General features: G+C 45.2%; 2 protein-coding genes across 5 annotated transcripts; one reads left to right on the top strand and one right to left on the bottom strand.

Annotated features, from left to right (window-relative positions):
• Positions 1-610: 610 nt before the first annotated feature.
• ddx42 (DEAD (Asp-Glu-Ala-Asp) box helicase 42) lies at positions 611-8,350 on the bottom strand. The gene is made up of 19 exons (XM_079281102.1): positions 8,295-8,350; positions 7,181-7,396; positions 6,906-7,056; positions 6,742-6,803; positions 6,312-6,348; positions 5,767-5,919; positions 5,557-5,661; positions 5,241-5,360; positions 4,968-5,144; positions 4,719-4,847; positions 4,524-4,623; positions 4,391-4,438; positions 4,193-4,290; positions 3,645-3,921; positions 3,273-3,499; positions 3,054-3,164; positions 2,792-2,899; positions 1,908-2,472; positions 611-1,490 (listed from the first exon to the last, which is right to left on the bottom strand). Exons 2-19 carry the CDS (start codon positions 7,387-7,389, stop codon positions 1,303-1,305), a joined length of 2,865 nt encoding a protein of 954 aa, XP_079137228.1. The 5' UTR covers positions 7,390-7,396; positions 8,295-8,350; the 3' UTR covers positions 611-1,302.
• A 37-nt stretch (positions 8,351-8,387) lies between these two features.
• Positions 8,388-16,075, top strand: strada (STE20 related adaptor alpha). 4 transcript variants are annotated; one of them, XM_079281095.1, is made up of 13 exons: positions 8,388-8,501; positions 9,334-9,399; positions 9,717-9,774; positions 11,421-11,449; positions 12,889-12,991; positions 13,226-13,347; positions 13,589-13,697; positions 13,814-13,937; positions 14,165-14,336; positions 14,455-14,559; positions 14,776-15,035; positions 15,123-15,165; positions 15,320-16,075. In XM_079281095.1, exons 2-13 carry the CDS (start codon positions 9,388-9,390, stop codon positions 15,473-15,475), a joined length of 1,293 nt encoding a protein of 430 aa, XP_079137221.1. In that variant the 5' UTR covers positions 8,388-8,501; positions 9,334-9,387; the 3' UTR covers positions 15,476-16,075. The 4 variants fall into 4 exon arrangements, with proteins under 4 accessions (XP_079137221.1, XP_079137223.1, XP_079137224.1 ...); XM_079281097.1 differs by lacking the exons at positions 9,334-9,399; positions 11,421-11,449 and having other exon boundaries at positions 8,419-8,501; XM_079281096.1 differs by lacking the exons at positions 8,388-8,501; positions 11,421-11,449 and having other exon boundaries at positions 9,336-9,399.
• Positions 16,076-16,129: the final 54 nt, after the last annotated feature.

Raw genomic sequence — 16,129 nt, 5'->3', positions numbered from 1 at the left:
TCATTTTAAGGGGGATACTTTAGTTATTTAATACGCTGTGATTAAAGTCTTACCTGATATTTATATCGAATATATATTTGTGACCACCACAAATATATTTTATAAAATGAGTTATATTTTATCCATATATTTAACTTCTGCGCTTCTGTCTTAGATTGTTTTACTTGAATGATTTTCTAGTAATTCAGATTTTCATTCACTGCTTCTCTGTAATTGTTGTGCATATGACAATAACTAAATATAACTACATCACATCTTAATTGTGGATTCTATTTTGTATTACTACAAATAAACAATGTAACTGGTAGCTGAAGTCATCAAATACAAGTAGTGGAGGAGTAAAAAATACAATATTTGTAGAATTTCACTGTCGGAGGCTGCAATTCCACATTATCATTATTATTAACATTCCCTTTGTCATCAGACTGAAACAACAGAGGGAGGTAACGGTTTGTTCAGGCAATTAAATTCTGCCCCCCAGTGGCCACAGTGAGGAAATACAACTCAACTGCATAAAATAACCAATTTAAACAGTGCAGATGTTTTCAGTGGGAAAACAGAGGAGCGGCATATTGTGACAGTCATAGAAAAGAAGATACAAAAGTTGACGCCAAAGGAATCTTTTTAATCAAAACCTAATTTCCATGTGTGAATGAACACTTCAAATTCCTCATACAAACAAATTTCTTTCTTGAAAAACATTTCAAAAGCATAGACAAACTAAATGCCAAAGAAAGACACTCCACTAGAACTTGAATACAAGACACAGAAAGAGCTACATAGTTTTAACATACGTGTGTGTGCGAGACTGTGAATCCTCACAGAGCGCTTTTGTAAATGAAACAGTTTTAAGAGTTAATTTTGTACATCGACAAAATGCAAAACACACAAACACTCTTTGCAAAGGATCAGGAACAAAAATAAAGCCTCAGGTTTACAAGCACGAAAGCATTTTAGGAGCTCAAACAAGACAATAACCAACATGATCCTATTTTTGAATTGTTTACTGGCAGCAGGATTCATTACAGCTCTATTGTTTGATCCTGCTGACTTACAACAGTCTTGATGATGAATGTACAGTGACCGTCTCTGAGCTGCTCGTGTTGATCTGTCTGACACACTCTTCATGAGGTCCTAACCAACCTCACTGTACACTTTTATTCCAAGTCCACAAACCCCCCTTATGGTCCTGTGCCAGCCTCTGATATGCTCTGCTATCTGCCTACACAACAGACACGCTCATCATGGAGCAGTTAGTCGCACATATTATTCTATTGGTGTGTTTATTCATGTTTGTTTTTTTTAGTTGTCCCACCTACTCTTTCTACGCTTTGGTGGCTCAGGGACCGCAAAGCTATCATCATCATCTCTGTCCCTCACTTCTCCACTCCCCCTGTCTCCTCCGTCTCTCTCACTCCTCCGATCCTCTCCTCTGTCCCTCCCCTCCACACTCCCCCTGTCTCCCCCGTCCCTCTCACTCCTCCGATCCTCTCCTCTGTCCCTCCCCTCCACACTCCCCCTGTCTCCCCCCTCCCTCTCACTCCTCCGATCCTCTCCTCTGTCCCTCCCCTCCACACTCCCCCTGTCTCCCCCCTCCCTCTCACTCCTCCGATCCTCTCCTCTGTCCCTCCCCTCCACACTCCCCCTGTCTCCCCCCTCCCTCTCACTCCTACGATCCTCTCTGTCCCTCCCCTCTCCACTCGCCCTGTCTCCCCACTCCCTCTCACTCCTCCGATCCTCTCTATCCCTCCCCTCCACACTCGCCCTGTCTCCCCCCTCCCTCTCACTCCTCCGATCCTCTCTATCCCTCCCCTCCACACTCGCCCTGTCTCCCCCCTCCCTCTCACTCCTCCGATCCTCTCTATCCCTCCCCTCCACACTGGCCCTGTCTCCCCCCTCCCTCTCACTCCTCCGATCCTCTCTGTCCCTCCCTTCTCCACTCCCCCTGTCTCCCCCGTCCCTCTCACTCCTCCGATCCTCTCTTTCCCTCCTGCTTCCGTCTCCATTACGACTATCTCCGTGGCGGCTGCTGCTGTAGCGGTCCCGGTCCCAGTGGCGGTCGCGATCTCTGTCTCCGTGGCGTTCCCGGTCTCCGTCTCGATCCCGGTCCCCGAATCGATCCTCCCCGCTTTGCCGCTCGCTCCTGTCGCTGTGGCGGTAACTGTCGTGGCGCCCCCGGTCCTCCCCGTGTCTGTCCCGAGGGATGTCTCTCTGTGGGGGAGGTGCGGGCGGAGGGCAGCTGGGCTGTGAACTGGTTTGAGTGGCGGGCACAGAGCTCAGGGTGCCAGCGCTGGTGAAGCCGGACATGGTCATGGACAAGGCGGCGCTCTGGGCCCGCTCGGCACCATCGGGGGACTCGGTCGGCACAGAGCTCAGGCTGCCGGCACTAGTCCAGCATGACGAGCTGTTAGACTTAGTGCTGAGCTTCGGGGGGCCGCTGGACGCAGCCACAAAGTGGCTCTTATACTGAGCCTAGGAGAGAAGGAGACATTGAGAGGAAGAGATTAGCTGTCTGGACAAAACAAGGAACCCTGAATTCCAAAAAAAATCTAATTATGCATTTCACTGCCTCACAAAATGACCAAAATATATTTGCAGGGTGGTGACAGCATGCTGATTTAAAGATGTCTTAAGAATGTTTGCTCTCTCACCCATAACACAAGTAATACTACGATAGTATGTTAGTATCATGAATGAAAAAGACATTCATATCAATAACTGTGAAATAAAGTTAAAGATGTAATAAAGACATCATAATTACGACAGAACTAGAGACGATGGAGAGTTCTACCTGGAAGGCTGATTTCATAGCAGACATGCGATCTCCCATCGCCCCGCTGGTTGCTTTGCTGTAGCCTTCAAAGCTACTAGTGGAAGACAAAAAGTTGCCGCTGCGTTCCTGCAGAAACACCCGAGAGTTACTCACATATATCTCTTTTCACCAAAATATCACCATGAATCTCCATGTGTTCATTTACTAATAATTGGTATGATTGTACCCACAATATGGGGGAAAAAAAAGCAGATTTAGGGTGAGGCAAATATTAACTCACAGAACTTTCAGCCCCCAGGCCGGGTCTCTCTCTGTAACCAAGACCTCCTCCGCCAATATTCATCTTCTTTCCTTTTCCACCCTTGAATCTGGATTTCCTGAACCAGGGATTCTGGGAAAAAATGTGAGCAGCATACAGTTAAAAACATTAAATCCAAAAAAACTAACACTCCACAGCTTTTTTTTTGCTGTTGTTGATTCTTTGACTGATCTATCTCACCTGCATGGCTAAATCCATCAGTTCTTTGGAAACGGACTGATTGGCTCCCTCGAGATTTCTCACGAGGTCACCAGCGAATGTGGTGTCTTTGTTGGTGAGGAGAGTGTAAGCCACACCCTTCTCTCCAGCACGACCAGTTCGACCAATCCTGTGTGTGTGCGTGTCGATGTCTCGCGCCACGTCGTAGTTCACCACTGTGCGAATGGATGGGATGTCCAGACCGCGAGCTTGGGAGGAAAGCAAACAGGAAGCAGGAAAATGTTAAATAATGTTGATAAAACTAAGATACTATGGGGTTTTTTTTAAACTCATCTCTTGATGTACAAAAAAAAACATCCTCCCATCTCCATCACCAGCTCCTCTTGAACTCACCAGCTACATCAGTGGCGACCAGAACAGGCAAATTCTTCTTCTTGAAGTCGCTGATGACCTTGTTCCTCTCACTCTGGTCCATGTCTCCGTGCAGGAGGCCCAGGCTGTAACCCTCCTGGGTCAGGTTAGTAGCCAGTTCCTCACAGTTTGCCTTCTTAGTGACAAAGATGAGGACCGAGCCGCTGGAGGTGAACTCCACCACCCGCCGGGTCAGCCAGTCCCATTTATCTGTGGCGCTGCGCAGCATCTCCACCATCTGGGTGACATCCTCATTGGCCTGGTCAGAGAAGTACGGTCATTCAAACAGGGCGGTATATTATTTTATTACATTTGAATGAACGTTTCACTTTTACTACCACGATAGCTCAGGTTTACCAGGACACAACTATCTTACTATCAACTAATTATTTTACGTCACACTTTAGTTTAAAATACAAGTTTTGTATTTGTGATTTGGGTCTTTGAGGCACACTGAAAAAGGATTATATTAGCAAATGTATCTCTTTGTGTAGCCACATCTCTTGCAGACAATGTATGACGCTGCACACCTCTCCGATGTCTCCCTGCACCACGCGGATAGGATCGACCAAGATGTCTCTGGCAAGCCTCTCTATCTTCTTCCGGAAAGTAGCGCTAAACAGAAGGGCTGTGAAGGAAAAGATTAAGAATTGTTATTTTGAAATGCTCTGAAGCCCTGCTATCCATGACAAAGAGGCATTGTCTTTATATTTAAGGCAGCCACTTACTCTGTCTGTCTGGGCGGACATGGCTAGCAACAGATCTAACCTGATATTCTGAAAAGGTAAAGACAGAAATAAGCTGTAGTGGCCAAAACAGGGTTCAAACATCGTTGATGCAACACTGATAATGCCAACTCACCAAAACCCATATCAAACATGCGATCTGCCTCATCAAACACCAGGTATGACACTCTCTGCAGGGTCGTGGCCTTCTTCTTCACGTGGTCAATCAGACGACCCTGTGCAAACACAAAAAACAGTAAATCTCCCATTGGTTGCAGCAGCGGAGCGTGAATTTTCTTCTCAAGACGCAGGTCGAAGTCTTGTCTCTTACCGGAGTGCAGACCACAATCTCGGCTCCCTCCTGCAGAGCTTTGGCCTGCTCCCACATGCTGCCTCCTCCGTAAACTGCCACAGAACGCAAAGAGTAGGCTTTCCCAAAACGCTTACATTCCGCGTGGATCTGGTAAAGTGACAGATATTAGTGAACCAGCTCGTTTAACGATGTCTTTCTCAGTTAATACTAAAGCAAACATCCTCTATACATTCACAAAGTCTGACTCAGTTCCTTCCCATTTCCTACCTGCTGACAAAGCTCTCTGGTGGGACACACGATGATGGCGATGGGCCCCTCTCCTGGCTCCAGTTCCTTTTGGTCCATGATGTGAACCAGCATGGGCCAGATAAAAGCTGCAGTTTTGCCACTGCCAGTTTTTGCAATACCAATCATGTCACGTCCAGACAGAGCTATGGGCACACCCTAAAACCCAGATCGAGGAGGACAAACAACAACGATTCTTCATGAAATCATCGCGAAAACATTGAACACGGAACAATTTTGAAAGCGTCACTATACCTGGCACTGAATCGGTGTGGGCTGAGTGAACTCGGACTTGCGGATTTGGTGCATTAACTGCTCATCAAAGTTGAAGTGGGCAAAGCTAGTACAAGGTTTTGGAGGAGCTGCACCAGACACCTGAGAAAGAAAAGAAAAAAAAAGAAAAACGTGATGAAGAGCCATGTCTCCAAAGATTTGTTCCAGTCACCACTGCGAGACATATTGCTATAAATTGGATTGGGGCCAAACAAAATGATTGAATGATAGTAACAACTACAATGACGTGTTTATCGTACAACATTTATGTACTTGTTTGCATGAATCCCCGACTTACCCGCAAGTTCAATTTGTGCCTTAACTCCAACACTTGAGTTCCAGTCAGGTTGATGAGCTCTTCATGCTCATTGAAGAAGTTTTTCTCAAAGGGTGGGTAATCAATCTATTGACCATAAGACCAAAGAAATGCAACAAAAATCACTCAAATGACACACGTTAAAAGACATAAAATATGAATCCAATACTCAAACAGTCGGGTCAACCGTACCTCAGAGTGGTCAATGGGGGGAAGCGGCAGAATGATTTTCTTGGTGGTGGGGGCGATTGGGTTCCCGTCACTGTCATAGTCAATGTTTTCATCCTCCTCCTCTAGGCTCAGCCCGGCAGTGGGATTCTCTGCCATGTAGCGGAAGTAGGCTTCCTGCAGAGAGTCACAGCATTTCACGTGAAAACCTGAGCCGGTGTGCTGCTCACCACAGCGTCCAGGTACTCACAAAAACCTGAGGAGACATTCAGCTCAACAGACGGAAAAAATGACCGTACTTACAATCTGTCATCATCGTATTACTTGCCAATATAAAATCAACAATTAAAACATGCTTTTTTTCACACTTTCTAGACAGCAAGAATGATCACAAGAAAAACAACTCCATCATAATAATCCTAAATGCAACCTGCGTGGTCAGATAGAGGGAAAGGCGGGGCGGGGGGGGGGTAGATATAACATTAGAGGGTAGATTTAGGGGATGTTTGGTCTGGAGATCTCTCTGAGCAACGATGTAGTAGATGAAGAACTTTGGAGGGCTCACTCACTTGTTCATCTTCTTCTTCAATGTCATCACGAATACCCCTGAAATGACAAGCGGAGAAAAAAAAAAACTTCCCTGCGGCTCGTTCATACACCCAAGACAGCCCACACACCCTTCATGACTAAGGTCGGTGCTTACCTGATAAGATCTATTAAGCCAGCAAAAACATTGCTGGATGTGCCAGTAACCAAAGAAACGTAAGATGTAATTATTGCATAAAGATGACTGCTATTGGTAGTTAAGACAGTGAATAGAGCATACAAGTTTACAGCATTATTATCTCAAATTAGGGGGCTTACACTTTCGCTCACAAAATATAAATTTATGTGGGGGATCATTTTTTTCCATTCTAGGCACATTTTAATTAAAGCACCGACATAATGACCTCAGAAGTGACTAAAAATCAAATAAATGAAAACTTTTTTGAGTCTTACTTGGCTGACTTTTTCTCCTTTTCTTTTTCCTCTAGTTTCCTCATGTCTTTAGCTGCTTGGTTCTGGAGGGGGAAAAAAAATGTGTTCAGAGAAAACAGCAGATTCAGCATTCAGAAGTAGTTTCTACTTTGGGTCTGCCGGCAGCAGATGGAGTCTCTTCTCACCTCAACCTCTGCCATGAAGGCGTCCAGTGGGTCATCTTCACTGTCTGACCCACGACCAGACTGCATCTGCTGCCGTGTGGGCGAGTTCTCCGCTGGAATGTACGGCAGGTCCACATTGCTGCTGGACTCCTCTTCATCGTCCTCAAAATACCTTGTTAAAAATGACAACGCTGCAGTTGTTTAATCATTCAATACCACCACATCATCATATTATTTCTTAAGGGGTTGAATATATGTAGAAGAGTGTATTTGTATGGAAGAGGTGCAATACTCACGCATTTTCCTCATCAAAATTGGCTCTTTTTGTCCCTATTTTGTAGAACGATGGGAGCTGCTGGCCCTTCCCGTATCCACTCGATCCCGGGGTTCCAAATGTTGTGCTCGGGTTCTGAGGAACACTCGGTTCTTCTTTTTTCCCTGCGAGGGAAAATCCTCCAAATCCGAACCCTCGCTTCACACCCGGACCACCTTTGTTCCAGTTCATGGCTGTGCTGTAAATACACACACCCACAAATCTAGTTTCAAACACTTGGCATTTATTTGTGTGCCTTTGTTCTTCACTGAAGATACTCCAAATTAAATGTGACTCAGCACTGAATCATGGAAACCTCTCTTCAGCCGGACCTATCTGCACACTTTGGACACTTCATCTTGCCATTTAGACAACAGTATTTTCAGGAAAGATGGCAGTTTCACTAGTTATTAGACCGATTATTAGTCATTAGGTCAAATACCGGTAAGTAAATGTAGCCCTGACTTTCAGCAGAATAACCTGTGGTATATAAATATTGACGGGTACTTCCTCCATCGTACCAACATTGAAGATCATGTCTTCGTAAGTAACACTAGCTATATTTCTAATGGTCGTAGTTGTGCAGATTAAACAGAAGACGAATGTTGCAATATAACGTTAAAGGCTTTAACTGACAATTTAATTAATGTCCATGGAGGCACACAAGTTTTCCAAACAAGCAGTAGTATATTATTTAGGTATACTTAACGTCGGGTTCTGCAGGAGAAAACGTTATCAGACTGAGAAAGTGGCGTAACCGAGTTAACCTAACGCTAACTAGCCGTTAGCTAAACACGACGGTACGGATCATTCGGCTACAGCGTTCGCATTCAGCTGCTGGCTGCAGGGCGGTTACTTGTTTCATCGTTAACTTTATAACAACATAACATTGGCCATCGCTACACGTACCGTTAGCGTTAGCTCAAGGCCGCAAAATGAGGCCGAGATGAGAGATAGAGGTGTGTGCGAGGAGCGTCACCCCGTGAATTGGGTGAAGTTAGGCTGCGTCTCACGACCACGCGCAGTATACGATAACATTATCCGTTGGCTGAATGTATCAATATATTTTTTAACAGGGGCAAACAGGGCGTATTTACCTGTTTCTTGTGCCAGTGAAACCTCCAATGTGTTCAGAAGACTGAGAGGCGCTTACGTCATTAGTGCGCGCAAAGAGTCCGTTGTCGTTTAGCGCGCGACGGCGACGCTCAGAGCGTAGTGAAGAGAGCGGCCAAAACATCCCGAATACATTATCCTCAAATATTGTATTTCTTCAGGCAGGCGTTGCTGTTATGAACACAAAATAGGTAAGTTATTAATACATTAAAATAACACCATTTGTTTTTTGCTAAAATATGTCACGGTAGGTGCTTTAGCTAACGGTAACGTTAATCTACTATTGCTAGCCATGCTGCGCCCTTTGCATTAGCAAGGCAGTCTCTATAGCCGAGCGCAGTTTGTGACTTATCTGCTATAAATGAGCTATTTGGTTTTATCTGGTCTGATCAGATTCACGTTACGTCGCTTGCTATCGTTGGGAGTCAGCATCTCTGTGTTCGCATGACAGCCACCATTATAAAACATTGACTGTTGAGTGATTTAAACCGCAACATCTTGCATGAATAAAAATAATCATCCCTTAAAGCCAACACTGACCACTGAGATCATCTGGCTGATAGGCTCGACTTTGATGTGCAAGGTTAATAATATGTTTGGTTATGTTCCAAAACATAAGTAATTTCACTGATTATCATTAAAACCTTCAATGTGTTTTGTTCTACGCAGATGTGTGCTATTTGTCAGCATCTTGTTTTTATTATAGTATAGAATTCTAAAATGTAATCATGATCATTTATAATGACTCTCATTGGCAAAGACGATTCAACCTGAGGTTAGTCCTCATCTGATTCAGTGGTGCCAATATATTTATTACAAATGGAGAAAGAAGGAATGACAGCAGGTGTGCGCTTGTAGTATTTGCTTTGTAGTGTATGTGGATGCACATTCTGTAGATATTCTGACAATAAAGTGAAATTGCATAAATGAATGAGCATGAAAGACCGACCACACGTGTCCCCAGCAGAAGGAGACCAAACAGAGACATCCTCTGCTTCAGAGCTTTCTCGTTTGTCTTTAAAGGTTTCCCCTGGATGTGTTTTCAGCTTCTCATATGTAACCCACTCAAGAGGATCCATGTCTTTTCTTGTGAGTGTTTGCCAAGTATCTCATATTTTAGACAGAGGTTTTCATGGCCAGTTTAGTCCGAGACCCAGGATTAAATCTACGCTACTTGTATGTTTTTAATCAATATTTCAATTGAAGCGTAATCCCTATAAGGGAAATCAAACTACAATCACATCTATGACAGCTTTCATTGCAAACAGCCTGACACTATTTAGGAGGTCAGTATGAATCATCTTCCTGTAACAGCTTTGAATATGTTTCTGTGGGACGTTTTCTTTATTCTGCTTGCATTTTCTCTCTTCTCTCCATGTCTGTTGTTGACCCTCTGTGTCCGTCAGCGTTGGGTATCTGAGAAACTGAGTGTGGAGAGCCTGCGGGACTTGGAGTTATTTGGAGGTGAGGTCCAAAGCACACTGAGATACAACAAAACTGATCAATACATTATGGCCTTCATGAGCACAAACCGAAAGCAACAGTGTGCTCTAGTGGAAGCTTCTTGCACTTCATCCTTCTTGTGGTAACTTATGTGTTTAACCACATTTGATTTGGAGCTATAAAGTCTGAATTTGGTAGAATATATTGATACAACAAAGTATGGAGCTCAGTGTTGAGCAGAGCTTTGAGATAGCAGTTAACATTTGTGTATGTATATCTCCTACATGGTATCATGTAACTGCAGCATACTATCAGTCCAAGTTGACACGGATCAAAATCAACAGTTACATGTAATGTAAGAAACATTGACAATGTGATCAGCTGTGATGCTGTTTCACTTCATCAGAATCCAGAGTTTGTTCAGTCGCAGTACGTCCTCTTTGTTTTTAATCGGTGTCAGACTTGCCCGCTCGCGCTGAATTTATCTCAGCTCTGCACGACTAACTTGTTCACATGCAACAGTTACGTCATTACGGTATGTGCCGACGTGGTGCAAAGCGAGCTGCTTGTTAGCGGTGAAGACTGTCAGTGAGACACACTCTTTTCGTGATCGTTCGCTTCTCAATTTTGTTCCCACTGTATTTACATTTTTTTTTTTTTTATTACAAGACGTGTCCAGGCTTAGTTCTGCCCCATTATGTTTGGTAGTTAGTGTACGAGCTCCAGACCACTCAGAACAAATCTCCCCCATCTACGACACTCCCATGAAGAGACGATCATAGTTGTTTCTGCTGAAAATTGTGGGGTGGATCCAAAGACCATCACTACACACTGTTCATGTTCACGCAGAAAATGGCTGACATTGTTCCTGAAACCGTGAATACCATAACTATGCAGATTCAGAAGGTTTAGTGTCTTACATTCTCCCCGTTTTTGATTTCCATTGATCTGTCCCGTAGACTGCCGCAGAGCTGATTGAATTGTTTGTATCCTCATAAAAGTAGAAATGTATAATTATGATTGTCTCGGTCGAGACAAATAAAATGTGTCCTGTGAAAAACTACATTTATATGTTATTTGATATCATGTGTGTTGCTGTTTATTAGTGGTTTGTTTATCAATGATCTGTATAACTTGTGGCACATTATTGAAGCTTTTGCGTATTATGGAAAGGTTTGAGTTGCTTTATTTCATTGCAAGCTTTGCCTCATTTTCAATTTCATTGGTCGCTGTTGCATGTTTGTTCAAGTGTATCATTTCTGTTCGGGCTGTGCTATATTCCCATGGCCTTACATAATATCTGGAAAGAGCCTGCAGGGCATAGCTAGATTGTTTTTCAATTTGTATCATTTGCTTTGCCAAGAAAATATTGAAGTGTCCGATTTACTGGGGTGAGAATACTTTTTTTTTCAGTTGCACTGCAGTATCAGGTTAAACATGTCATGAAAACCTTTTTGTATTGGTAATTATACGTCACTTTGTGGGCGGTCACCCTGAAAAAGACAAAGCTGCTGCTTTCGGTCATCCGTCGAATTCTGCAGCCGGCTGCAAACTCTCACTGCCAGATGCTGGGATTTCCAGTTCAAGAGCCGCTCTAAACCCAGACCCTTCTCTTGTTCTGTGTTTGTATGTGTCTTTATGTCATTCATGTGGTTTTTCTACCCCAGAGCAAGCTCAGGGATTCTCTCACAGGAAAGTAAGTGTGGTACTCCTGTCATCATCACCCCCAATTTGCCCTTTGTGTATGTGCGTGCATGCATGTGTATGTGCGCACACAGCTTTATATATCGAGGAATCCACAACCCCACCCCCCCACACCCCCTCCCTGAGGCTTTCTACATTTACTTATGCATGAGTGTCTAGCTCATGACACACGCTGTGCACACGCGTTGCTCAGAAGGTCACCTCACTCACCAGTGCGTCTGTTGGGGATTGACAAAGAATAAACAAGTCTGATCTAAATAGTCCCTCCTCAGTGGGCCGGTAACTTGCTTTGCACTGTTTGGGATGTTGGTGTCTCTTTGTCACCTCACTAAGCGTCTCATTTTGTGTGTGTTTTGCGTTTTTTTGACACTGCCCGTCTGTGCCGACGGCCTGTTGATGGTGAACTGATGGTGTTACACTTTCGATGTCAGGCTGGAGGTGAACGGAGTTCCACGTGTTCAGCTTTAGCAAGGCATGGCAACCCCTTCTGAATCTGATCACGCCGGCAGTTTGTGAAGTGATTAGATGCAACATTTACAGATGTTCCCTCAGCTGATGGCTGCCACAGCATGTTTGGCTTTGCCGTCATGCCGGTTTTAATGTCCGGTAAAGTTTACGTGGTAGCAAAAAGCACCGTCCAGAGAGAACTGTCCACACATGGAACAACTCTTGGTTTTTACCTGCGAGGGTATTTTCAGAGTTGTGCTTGTCACAGAACTTGATCTCTATCTTGAAGCTACCTTCAAGGAAGTGCACTCTTCTAATTTGGAAAAGATCCAAATCTTCATTCAGCTTGCCTTCATTTGCCTCCACAGCTTGCTTCTGCAATCTGTCCATTGACATCACGGCGATAAGTTGATGGACTTCAGGAGTCGTCACTGCCGGGATTATTAACTTTTTACATGTGTTTGTGATTCACACGTCTAAAACATTTGCTTATGTGTACGCAACATTTTGTCTCTCTGTGTTTGCTATTCTGTTTATAATGTTTTTATAGAAGCAGTAGTTTATCTGCTATTACTGTTTCACAAATACTGACAAATCGTAACTGTCTTTCGCCATTAAAACAACACACACTGTTTTTGTATTGATTGCATCGATGGTGTTGGAATGTTTTTATGACGAGAACCTACATTAGACGCTTGTATTCACTAAACAGTTTGCCGGTGATGGTTTTTGGGGCCAGTATGTGTTACCGATGTCTTCCTTTTTGTTTCCTTTGCTCGTGCTATGGCGGGTCACGCTAACACACCTCAGCCTCTCCTTTGGGGATCACTTAACAGTTCTCACACATACTGTATCACCAACCCTCCGGTAGTCACTCACAAGCCCCCTAACACAGTCCTGCACTGTAGTGAGGTCAAGTGTCGGAGCCCATCTTCACTCGTTCTGTTTCCTCTCCTCCTCCTCCTCCTCCTCCTCCTCCTCCAGGCCCATGAGGACAGCCAGGAGAGTCTGACCTCCCGCCCACGTCGGGGCACCATGGGCAGCTTCCTCCCGGACAGCAGCTCCTACGAGCTCCTCACTGTTATCGGTATGTGAACACACACCTGGACGTGGCTGCTTCGGTTTCATTCCGGGGGGTTTTTCTCGCAGAAATTAGTTGTAGCTATATAATAGCATTGGTTTAAAGTACAGCTGCTTGTGACGAGACATATTGTCTTTATAAAACTAGTTCACTGCACATAAATACTCAGAGAACAAGGACTGGAGGATAACTTGTGTAACAGTGACATGAGTAGCTTGTTAAATGAAGTCTGTGTTTTAGGCCGGGGCTTGGACGAATTGATGACGGTGAACCTGGCTCGATACAGACCCACCGGGGAGCACGTAGCCATCCGACGGATTGACTTGGAGTCGTGCACTTACGACATGGTTATCTACCTGCAGGTCCGCTCTCGATTTCCATCACTCTGCCGTGACTCAGCTCCCCCGTAGTCTTTGCCTCTCTCCTGTTTAAAACATAATCCCCTCTTCTTTCATCTCACCGATGCAGTGGGAATACTTACATCACCCCGGTGTCCGTGTTCTCATTAACTCTCCTGCCTTTACTGCTCAACCGCTTATGCCTAATTAGATTCAGAATCGTCCTGTCCTCTTGACTTGTAATTTCCTTTTCTCTGCCTCCCAGGGCGAACTACATGTGTCAAAGTTGTTTCACCACTCCAGTATCGTACCCTACAAGAGCATCTTTATAGCTGAGAATGAGCTGTGGGTCATCTCCCCCTTCATGGCCTATGGTAAGAAATATCTTTGAACTGTCGCGGCGCTTTAACCGTACGTCATAAACGACAGCCTGTAGTTCTAGAGGCCAGCTGTCTCATCGTGGTTATGTGTGTGTTTGCTGGTCTTTCAGGGTCCGCCAGAGATCTGATCTGCTCACATTTCGCTGATGGTATGACTGAGCTGACCATCGCATACATTTTGCTGGGCATGCTCAAAGCTCTTGAATACATCCACCACATGGGATATGTGCACCGGTAAGATCCACTTTCTACGTTGCGTTTTTATGTCTTTTTGTATCAAAATAAAACAAAATATTTGGAAAACGTTCAAGATGCATTAAATGTTTCACGTGGAATGTGTAACGCAGTATGTATGCCATCATGGGACACTGAAACTGTCCCCTGAAAGACATTATTAGGTTTTTTTGTAAATACAGCTCAATGTGACATTCGGTGTCTTGAATGTCTTCGGATGTGTGTAGGAGTGTGAAGGCCAGCCATGTGTTGATCTCAGCCGACGGACAGGTCTGCATGTCCGGCCTGCGGAGCATCTTCAGTCTGATCCGCCACGGCCAGAGGGCCAGAGTGGTCCACGACTTCCCCCAGTACAGCGTCAAGGTGCTGCCCTGGCTCAGCCCGGAGGTGCTGCAGCAGGTACCGCATTCCTCCACAATCGAGCGTTGCATAATACCGAGGTAATACCGTGTGTGTGTGCTGCCGAAGTTCAGGAGTAACACTTAATCTCCGTTTTCTCCCGTCTTTTTTTTCTCAGAACCTGCAGGGCTACGACTTTCGGTCAGACATCTACAGCCTCGGCATCACAGCCTGTGAACTGGCCAATGGACACGTGCCCTTCAAAGACATGCCAGCTACACAGGTCAGAAGAAACCCAGCAGCTCCCTGCCTGTTCCTCTGCATCACAGTTCCTGTTTGTAGCAAGAAACGTAGTGACAAGTAGTGAAGCTTTCTTAGCCTTAAAAACGTTACATTGATGAATAGATCGAGTAAATTGATAGGTAAAGGTCTTTAAGATGTTTTTCCTCCAATCAAACGGTCGGTGAACTAACACTCCACATCCTCTCCACTCCCACAGATGCTGCTGGAGAAGCTGAATGGGACGGTGCCGTGTCTGCTGGACACCACCACCATCCCACCAGAGGAGCTGTCGATGAAACCGTCTCGCTCCGGGGCCGACTCCGGCATCTGCGAGGGTCCGGGAGCCGGAGGTGTTCGCCACTCCAACGGAGAGCCCTCCTCCTCCTCGTCGACAGGCGGACACCCCTACAACCGGACGTTCTCCGCGCACTTCCACGCCTTCGTCGAGCTGTGTCTGCAGCGGGACCCAGAAAAGAGGTGGGCCCCTCTCTTCCTTCACGCTTAAATATTGTATTGGACAATGTTACATTCAAGATACTAAATATTTTCCGTTTTGCTTTTCAGACCGTCTGCCACCACTCTCATAGGTCATCCATTCTTCAAACAGGTGTGGAAAATATCATTCTAGTTGAAACAGGAGACTTTGTGGTGTTAAGAATACAGAACAGCTTTGTTTTTGTACATTTACTGCGTGTTGACATTAAAAAAAGTCAGATTTAAAGATGGTCCTCCAAATGTTTTTTTTAATTTTCCCCCCTCAGATCAAACGCCGGCCCTCAGAGGCGCTGCCCGAGCTGTTGCGGCCCGTGACCCCGATCACCAGCTTCGACGGCTCCCAGCCGCAGGACTCCCGCTCTGGACTGGCCAGTCTGGAGTCGGGCCTCAGCCACCTGGATGTGGACGACTGGGACTTCTGACGGTGGAGGACGAGGCGGAGAGACGCTCATGGGACTCGGATGGGAAACTCTCCGAGCGGCCTGGACGAGATGTGTTTTTGTAATGGTCCCTTTGTAAATAATTTAAATCTCAAACTAAAAGGAGTCGCTGTTCTCAGACAAAGGTTGAAAGCCAGCAGCCATCTTGCCTCTTTTTTGGAGTCGCTCACACGCGTGGGAAGCTGCTACTAAACATTCAGAGGGGGGGGGTACTCTACCTCTCTGCACGTAGCCCATCTGCTCAGTGAGACCACCATAAGGGTGAACACCAGTCCTCACAGCTCAGTCAGCCTTCTGCACACCAGATGGAAAGTTTGTCCCACGGGTCAGCAAAATTAACCGCATGTTGTACGCAGTTCCTAACCCTCCGCCCGTGTTGAAATGTAAACTCCATCTCATGCTTTCCACGTCTCTCTTGTTGCACAGAGGTTAAGCATGACATCTGTTTTAAGTTTTACCTTCAGAGCTTAGCAGTTTGTATTCTCTTGAACCTGCTCCGGGGCGTGATGTTACTGATGTGAGACGTGAATGTTGCATTGTTGCTTGTTTTGTCTGCATGTGGACATTTGAAAGGTCAGTGTTGCAAAAATGTCATGCTTGACTTTTAACAATAAACGTTGTTCACTTTCATGTTTT

This window comes from Melanostigma gelatinosum, assembly GCF_949748355.1.
Source record: "Melanostigma gelatinosum genome assembly, chromosome: 13".
NCBI lineage: Eukaryota > Metazoa > Chordata > Actinopteri > Perciformes > Zoarcidae > Melanostigma > Melanostigma gelatinosum.
The sequence above is the reverse complement of the archived record's forward strand: the minus strand, read 5'-3'. Positions and strand labels throughout refer to the sequence as shown.

Excerpts from the sequence above, each read along its gene's own strand:
- ddx42 (XM_079281102.1), bottom strand. The coding sequence starts at position 7,389 with ATGAACTGGAACAAAGGTGGTCCGGGTGTGAAGCGAGGGTTCGGATTT. Across the intron at positions 5,920-6,311 it reads TTGAAGAAGAAGATGAACAA|GAAGCCTACTTCCGCTACAT; the intron begins GTGAGTGAGCCC and ends GACTCTCTGCAG. Across the intron at positions 5,145-5,240 it reads CCACACCGATTCAGTGCCAG|GGTGTGCCCATAGCTCTGTC; the intron begins GTATAGTGACGC and ends TCTGGGTTTTAG.
- strada (XM_079281095.1), top strand. Across the intron at positions 11,450-12,888 it reads AGGGATTCTCTCACAGGAAA|GCCCATGAGGACAGCCAGGA; the intron begins GTAAGTGTGGTA and ends CTCCTCCTCCAG. Across the intron at positions 15,036-15,122 it reads CAGCGGGACCCAGAAAAGAG|ACCGTCTGCCACCACTCTCA; the intron begins GTGGGCCCCTCT and ends TTTGCTTTTCAG.